Source organism: Hippocampus comes, unplaced genomic scaffold (genome assembly GCF_001891065.2).
Source record: "Hippocampus comes isolate QL1 unplaced genomic scaffold, H_comes_QL1_v1.1 scaffold22, whole genome shotgun sequence".
NCBI lineage: Eukaryota > Metazoa > Chordata > Actinopteri > Syngnathiformes > Syngnathidae > Hippocampus > Hippocampus comes.
Window position 1 is genome coordinate 6,212,881 of NW_017806175.1, and position 8,659 is coordinate 6,221,539.

Consider the following 8,659-nt stretch of genomic DNA (forward strand, 5'->3'; position numbering starts at 1 on the left):
AGCTCATGAGATTAAAGATTAAAATATATATATGTATGTGTAGAAGGTTCCTCAAAGACTAAATTCTTTGCTTTAAAAAGACTTTGTCAAGTCCAGTGAAGACTAATATAAATATTTTTTTATATAGTTTGCAAAAATGTGCACGTAAGATTAATTGAGGGCTAAATTGTCTTTGATATTTGTGAGACAGTCCGCAAGGTTCATCACTGTGGTTGTTTCTGAAAACATGGAGCGAAGGTTTATCCGAAACTTAATTTGATATATGCTAAAATGATATTTAAAAAAAAAAAAAGCTCAAAGACCAGATTACCTTTGCTCGTTACGAAAATGCTGAAGAGAGATGAATTTTGCACTCAGGCTGTTCTCCGTTCCCAGAAATTCCATCATTATTATTCCTGGTACGCTTTCACTTTTTTATGAGTCGCGTCTTCAATCAGTGGATTGAAAGTGACTCAAAGGACAACGTGTGCACTTTCTTGGAAACGGGCAAGATGAAATATTGTAAGACACCATGTTGGATTTTTTTTTTCTTTCAAAATCAAAAACCGTGATGCTGCCCGGAAGATGTTGCCACTTTTGTATTCTTTTCATGAGGTGAAAGAACAATGAACAACAAAAAAAAAGAAAAGGTTTTTGAGCTTTTTATTTGAAATGTGACTTTACACAGGGAGGAAAAACTGTCATGTTTGTGGCTTTTAAAAAAGGTCAAATAACAAAAAAAAAAAAAAAACGAAGTGTCACAAAAGGCGTGGTTGCTGTTGTTGGTCTTTGTATTTTTTTATTTTTATTTTTTTGCAACATTCGGTCCAGCTTCCCACGTTCCTGTCTGAGGCACCTCTTGTCTCTTTTTAAATAAATAACTTTTAATTTACACATTAGATATAAATATGAAGGCGCATAGTCAAACTTTTTTTCTTCTTCCTCAAAGAAATTATAATCATCAATGTAACTCATTTCTATTACAAAAATAAGCGAGCAAGCAAATCAATAAAAGCTTTGCAAAACCATAAATTGGCACCAAAATAATTATACAAAAAAAAAACACAACACAATAATAAAAAGACACTTTAAATTTTTAAATCAGAGGCACTAGTTCATAAACGAGCCACCACACCGATGAGTACAAACACCGGTACACAAATAGAATCATTCTGATAACCCTCCTCTTTTTTTTCTCCTTAATTTCAGTTTTTTTAAACATTGATGACACATTGAGAATTACTGTGGGGATTTAAGGAACCACAAAGGGGACATATTATGCTTATAATTTTTTTTAAACAATTTAATAAGTTTCCAAGTGTCTTAATAACACGTCTGTGGGATGTTCACTTTGAGGTTCTTTTGTTTCATGCTCATGAGCTCCATGCTCACCCGACACTTTTTGTTACCATGACGACCCTGGCGGGGCTTGGGTGATGCCGAGGCGAACAGCGACGTAAACAAAATCAGTTAGCGCTTCATGACATTTTCAGTGTGCAGGCAATCTGAAGACAAAATTATTATATTAAAAAATAAAATTCCTATAATATGTCCCCTTTTATGTTCATTGACTTGACACAAGCTAACGAAAGGCCTGAGGGGCGCCAAAATGGCCGCCAGCGTCAGCAAAACAATCAAGGCTGTCATGGTTGAAAGGAAAGAGGGGGAAGTCGTCGGGAGTGTCACTGCCCGAGTTCTCTATTGTCAACTCATCGTCGGATCAGCCTGAGCGCTTGCTTCACACCTGAACTGAAACCCAAAAAGAATCAAAGCACTTACATCTCGAGACGAGCCTTTGGGAAACTTAAAAAAAAAATGCTTTGGAGCATTAGCGATGCAAATTGAGGTTCAAACGGACATTAGAAAACGTATTGAAAAAAAATACTGATACGGACACGTGATGTCTTTCGAGGATCCTCCGTTGTTGGGACGCAGATTCGCGGTATATTTTGTGCTCTTTCTGGATCACCGTCAAATTGCCGCCAAAGGAAAGTAGTACTTGACATCAGTCACTTGAGTGTGGACTGTTTTGATTATTTTATTTTTTATGTCAAGTAGGCGAGAAGCAAGGGAATTTCAGACTTCCCAGTTTTCTTGAAAGCAGCATGTGAAGTCCGTGCCTGTGTCATCACTGAAGACACGCTGGCGTCTCCCGTAGGAACGCGAGCAGCGTCAAAACAATGGAGGATCCCATCAAATCATTTTCATAAATAAACTTGTGCATTCTCTCTCTGGTGCTTTTATTTTCCGCAAGGAAAGATTGTTTTCAATATGGCGGCCACGCATTGGTGCCATTGCAGAGGTCCCGCTCGCCGATGTCATCATTGTGGCGTCTTGCTGATGTCATCGCGGTGGTCGCTCAGTGATAACGGCGTCATCGAGGTCATTGTGGCAGATGTTCAATCATATCGACATCACCACGGTTACACGAACGTCATCGCCGTCGCGGTGCCTTGCCGACATCCTGATGGCGGTTGCTCGCTGATGTCATCGAGGTTTCTCAGTGACATTAGCAATGGCACGATGCTGACATCAGAGGTCACGCGCCGTCGTCATCATCGAGGCATCTCGCTGATGTCATCGTGGCCGACGCTCAATGATGACATCGACGAGGCGTCTCGGCGATGTCATCACGGCAGTCGCTTGCTGTCATCGTAGACGTTGGTCGCTGATGTCATCATAGGGGTTTCACAATGACAACATCATCAGTATCTCGATGATGATGACATCATTGAGGATATTCGCCAGGGTCACATGGAGGTTACTCGCTGTCATCACGGTCGAGGTGTCTTGCTGACGTCGTCATGGCAGTGGCACGATGATGTCATCGTCAAGGCGACTCGCTGATGTCAGCATTGGGATTCCTCAAGTGGGTTGAAGGTGTTTGGTGACATCATCTTAGAGGTGACTTGCTGATGTCATAATGGCAGTCACTCGATGTCAAATTCCCTCAATGATGTTGTGACGGTCGCTCGCCGATGTCATCATGGCGAGTGCGCAGTGACGTCATCACAAATGACGCTTGCTGACGTCCTCTTTGAGGTTTCTCCTTGACATGTATGAAGGCGTAAAGAAGGCGTGGCTTTAAAAACAACCGGCGGGGGCTCAAATTGAGTGCTGTGGCGCGGCGTCCATGGCAGAGAAGGCTGAGTTTGTTCTTTGGCGTTCTCGTCGGCCTCTCTCTTCTTCTTCTGAATTGCGTATATATCTTTTATTCTTTCTTTTAATATTCCTGGGACATTGTGACTGGAAGAGTCATCAAGGTGGATAAAGTGCCATGCAGTCCAACTCCTCGAGTGACTGACGGTTGGAGTAGAGCGCCCTCTGCTGGGCGAGCGGCTAGTAGCTTTCCCTCAGGTTGTCCCTGGTGCCGCTGTAGATGCGAGGAGCAGGTAGACTTCTGGAAAAAGGGGAAAGCCGCATTGAACGCTTGTGCCCCCGCCCCCCTAACAAACTCTACATCGTCGCTAACTTTTGCACGCCTTGGCGGAGCAAAAATGTACGGCCACAGACAGCTATAAAATCAAACTTGCGCATAAGCGACAAATAAAATCCAGCATCGTAAACCTTTAAATTACGTGGTATTCAAACAAAAAGTGAATTATTTTCTATAAAATAAATAGTTAGCTAACTTGTGTGCGTGTGCATGGTTATTTGTCACTACATGTGCCCTGCGACTGACTGGCGACCGGTTCAGGGTGTGGTCCGCCTTCCACCCAGGCTCCAGCACTGTAGTTTGAAAAATGTTCCAGAAAGAAAACTCTTGCCAGAAGCTGTAAAATTGCTAAAATGTTCAAGAAATTAAATAAGAATAATCAATAAAAAAATGTCCCTTACCTGCGCACAGGCTGTGCTAGCTTGCTGCGAGGCAGAGGGATGCCGCCACCCGCTGGGGCGCTGGGGCGAGGCAGGCCGCTGCGGGGCGGAACCAGGGACCGGCCGGGCGTGGTGGTAGAGCCGGCGGGGTTGGCCGTGGCCTTGACGGGCTGCCTCAAGGCCAGAGGCGAAGGCGCGGCCGGCGTCCGCAGCTTGCTCGTCGGCGGAACTGATAGGGGGGAAAAAAACGCAAGTCTCAAAACGTGGCGCGATACCAGCGACGCTCACGCTTGCGTGAAAATGATCAATGTTGGGTTTTGAGAGCCAAGCATGAGGGATGTCTTCAACAACCACGACCACCACGTTTATAATGTTTAGCAATGACAAAAGAACCAAGAATAGACCTATCATCTACACCGCAGGTGTCAAAATCAAGGCCCGGGGGCCAGATCCAGCCTGCAACAATTTGATGTGGCCCGCAAAAACAGATTATTGGATGGATAGTTTTGAAATCAGTCAACCATTTGTGTGTCGTTTGCAAAATCTCAACGCTCAAAGTGATATTTTGGTATCGATTTTTAGCAGGGATCATGAAAGTTGACACACATGATTTGCTTTTGTGGGCCACATAAAAAGACATGGTGGGCCAGATCTGGCCCCCGGGCCTTGAGTTTGACACCCATGCCCATAGTTGGTATTTTCTGTGCTCATTCCATGAAGTACTAAAGATGCCACAAGGTGACGCCACAACGCTGGCTTAATAGAAAAATAAGTAATTGGTGTCAAAGAAGCATGTTGAAGTGAGACATCTTGAGTCAGAGATGATCTTTGTATCTCGAGGAGTAGCTGAGATTAGCCTTTTTTTTTTCCCGAAGTTACAAAGTGGCTCTGTTGCATGTGTCTGTTTTTGCTCTGCTGAGTGGCGATAAACTTAATCCAGCATTTATTTTTGTAAGAGTAATGTTGTCATGTTTTAAAAGATAAAGGGGCCTTGGTGGAGGTCTGCTTCTTGCGATGCGTCAATCGAATGAGATGCACAAACCACACCGAGGGGCCACAGCGACAACAACAACAACACGAAGAGCGGCAAGCCGTCAGTGAAATACTCACTGAAGTCACCTTCGTCGCCAAAGCAACAGGAGAGTGGGACTAGACAATGACAACACACACACAACAAAGACACAAGCCTTTAGGTCGGTCTGCGTGAAAGACTCGCGTGATGTGTGGTACCGGGCAACGTGAATTATCCAAAACAAATTTGGGACTCCTTGGTAGCGGAAGCTTGATTGGTTAGTTAAAAACAAACACCGGGGAATTCCTCGAGGTGTGGCACATCCACCAAAGACGAACCTGTTGGTGAGAATCTGTGTCATGGTACACTGAATCAGCAGTTTGGGGGGGCACCTATCCTCCAGTCAAAAGTAAAAGAAAGTATTTTTAGGCTAGCATGCTAGGCTAGCACTGTTGAGCCTCACATGAATGTTTGGGCTTCATCGCTGTCTGCATGGTGTTGATGCTTTATGATCCTCTCAGCTTTAAGTGCTTTGCTGCTATATTGTGGCTTCTATATCCAATTACAAAAGCACCCTCATTTGGGGGGGTTATTTGCAAATTTTTTGTGGCAAAAAAAAACAGGGGGCTCACTGTCAATGAAAAAAAATATTTTCTTAAATTTGGAGATACCTCTTTTTGGCGGCATGTTTTTCCAACAAAAAGCATGTTTTGTAATATTTGGTTGACTGCGGTTATTTTTACACAGTTTTTCTTTTTGTAATTGTGTTCTGATTTTTAAAAAAAAATTTTTATGTGCAAATGTAGATATTTTTTTTTTTTTTTTTTCATGTGCAAATGTAGATATTTTTTTTTCTTCTTTTAATCCAGAACTAAAGAGAGAAAAAAAAGTGGTTTATTTTTTTGCGATGAGAAAACTAAATTTGGAAATACGTGCCATTTGTTGGCCACTGATAGAGAAGGCATTCCACACTTATTTGTTTTGGGTTTTTTCCACTTTTTTCCGACTTTGGCCTTGGCGGAGGTCTGTGGTCTAACTGACCGACGCGGCTATTTAGCCTGTCGAGCCTTTCTCATACTTCCTCCCTCCCCTCCCTTGATGTAATTAAACCGAGTACCGGTAAACTACAACATCCCATCAGCCCTTGCAGTGGGTGAGTGTAGGACGTCAGCGAGCGTTCAAGCTGCTTTGGGCCCGTTACCTCGCCGGGCCGTCGGGCTTTGGAGGTGCTGTTTGCTTTTGGGGGTGGAGTGTCTTGGGAGCTGAGGCGCTGCTGTGGACACACAACACACACACACATACTGTCACGATAACCTGGGAGGGCTTCCCCCTTTGCAATGTGCTCGCAAGCCTTTAGATGGCGCCGCAGCCAAAGAAATTTGCCAGCCCGTAGCTCCGTTCAGCAGGAGGAGGGAGTCGGTCAGTGCCACATGCCAAAGCCAAGGAAAAGATGGAAAACATCGGAGGACTGATCCCATGTGCTTGATGTGAAGCTTAAGGTCCATGGACTAGTCCTCTCTTTTTCCTCAAAAATTATAAGACAATTTGGAGACACTACTAGGCCTAACTAATAGCGCCCTGGATCCTAGAAGTCAACCCAAATCGCCCACCGGTAGTTTTGCTCACTAGTAAAGCGTCATACGGTAGAGGAAGGCATGCCAGGTTGAATTAATCCTTTTTTTTTTGTAGTCCGTGATAAGGTGATGATCGTCAAGCTGAATTCGAATCTCCCCCCCTCCCCCACAATTCAGCATACGCCGAACTGACTTTTTTTTAAGTCAGTTCACTATGCGACGCCTCCAAACATAAGTTTGACTGTCTGTGTGACTATTAAAGTGTGATTTGTGATTGGGGGGGGGGGGCTGCCAGTTGAAGGGGGAAGAGGATTGTGAGCATGTTTGTGCTGAATGAGGCTGATGGTTGAGGGAAATGCGAGGTGGATGTTTTTGTTTTTTTTAAAGATGAATCTTCACACTAAAAGAGGATATTGGTAGAGCGCCGCTAGTCTTTGTTTTGAAACACCACAATCTATATCGTCTGTCTTTCCAACGATCCGGGAGGTCGTTTGGTGAATCGGCTGACAGCTGACAAAGAGGATTTAAGGCTGTTTGTCGGCGAGCATTACCGCGCGCCTTTTCAGTTCAGTCTGCATTTATTACATTTCAGGAGAGACTTGCAAAGCTGGCAAGCAACTGTGGGCTACCAATCGAAAATTTTTGTTGTCAATTATTTCAACATGTTAGAGGCATGTTGATTCCAGCCAGGCATCTCTATTGTGGATACCAAAACAACGACAAATGTGTTCTTCCGGTGCACTGAATTGTTTTACTACAGAGAACAAAAGCAGTACATGGATCTTAAAAAGGATGTCAAGGATATGAAAGAAGTGCCGAAACGGCTTTCCAAAGGAAGGATTCCGATAAAGATTGTTTTAAAAAAATGGAGGTGGGGGGAGGGGGGTTAATCCCAACAGGTTCGAAGCATGTTTAACAAATGGCAGCTTGCCCTCGGACCCCTGCGCTGTGCCACTTGGACCAGAAAGAAGGATTAAGAGCTCCGGGATTAAGAGGAATACCGTTAACTTCATCCCACGTTTAAGGATTACATCAAATGGATTGCCGAGGCTCTTGTGAGGGGATCCTCTAATCTTAGGAAGTACATTAAAAAAAAAACTCATTGATAAAGAGACTGGAGGATTTCCTGACGTGCGTGCCGAGAGAAGACGAAAAAAAAACCCAAGAGCCCAAAGCTGGTGAAGCGCGGCATCGTTTACCAGCGCTTTGAGATTTAGATATTTTGTGGGGATTGACAGATGTGATAATGTTGATGGCTGTGTTGGAAATCATTCACTCATTTTCAACTCCGTATCGGGGTGATAATAGTTTGTGATCCTTTATTAAGTTAGTTTTTATTTTATTTTGACTTTTTTTTTGGTAGGTTGTAACTCGCTTTTTAGGGAAGGTTTTTATTTTTTTAACTAGTTTATGTATTTGTGTTTTTTAATATATGGAATATTTGTCGTGTAAAATCAAAAACAGCCACAAGGTATTGTGTCATAAAGTAAACTACATTTCTCAAACAAATGTTTGATCGTCCTACTGTGGCCAGACAATATAACAAAACTCACTGGCATATATTCCTTATCCTCTGCAAAAAATAAAAAATAAGACTGACTGAAGCTTATCGAGTCTGTTGTAAAAGTCTTGATGTGTTTGTTATATTGCCCCCAGGTGGCCAAAGCATGAACCCTACAAGGACTACAATGTGAGGACGGAACAGCGTTTTTTGTTTTTTTGATCCAAAAGAAGAGACAGCTGCAACTGCAATTTCGTAAGGTGAGTGGGCTCACACGACGCAGTCACCACACGCATTGTGTTTCCACACTTGACTATTAAAGGAGGTTAACTTCTTTTTACACTTGAGCCACAACGAGAACTCGGTTCCTCCCGCAATACAATGCTGCTGTAAAATATTTCAAAAAAGAAAGTTTGCCAGGAAAGAGTTAACACAAACGTGCAGGCACTGAGTGTGTGTGTGTGCTGGTACTCACGAGCTGATTGGCTCTGGTGTCTGGGAGATCCTCCGTTTGGCATCTGCAGGTTGGACTCGCAGCTTCGACTGTTTTTAACGGGCTCGGGGCCCTGCGGGGGCGCCGCGTTGGAACGCGTGAGGTTGGGGAGACTACGACGCAGCTTTTCTGCGTAAGAAGGAGAAGACGACGACTTTCAGGCATGTTTGTTGTCGCCAAGCGTTCCCCAAGCGGTACTGGGCCACACAGGGGCACAAAGTTGCCCTCACAACAGCTTATCTTTGGGATATGGGATTTTCGTCGTGTAAAAAAACAAAAAAAAA

General features: G+C 43.8%; 2 protein-coding genes across 2 annotated transcripts in view; one reads left to right on the forward strand and one right to left on the reverse strand.

The window, feature by feature from the left end:
* The window catches only part of fryl (furry homolog, like), an 82,065-nt gene extending 81,379 nt beyond the window's left edge, over positions 1 to 686 (forward strand). The window contains exon 59 of the mRNA XM_019896575.1: positions 672 to 686. Coding sequence (XP_019752134.1) covers positions 672 to 673 — 2 coding nt within the window. The 3' untranslated portion in view covers positions 674 to 686. The remainder of the gene's footprint in view (positions 1 to 671) is intronic.
* A 488-nt stretch (positions 687 to 1,174) lies between these two features.
* Positions 1,175 to 8,659, reverse strand: part of slain2 (SLAIN motif family, member 2) — a 20,707-nt gene continuing 13,222 nt past the window's right edge. The window contains exons 7-9 of the mRNA XM_019896582.1: positions 6,009 to 6,077; positions 3,817 to 4,024; positions 1,175 to 3,379 (exon numbers count right to left, since the gene is read on the reverse strand). Coding sequence (XP_019752141.1) covers positions 3,319 to 3,379; positions 3,817 to 4,024; positions 6,009 to 6,077 — 338 coding nt within the window. The 3' untranslated portion in view covers positions 1,175 to 3,318. The remainder of the gene's footprint in view (positions 3,380 to 3,816; positions 4,025 to 6,008; positions 6,078 to 8,659) is intronic.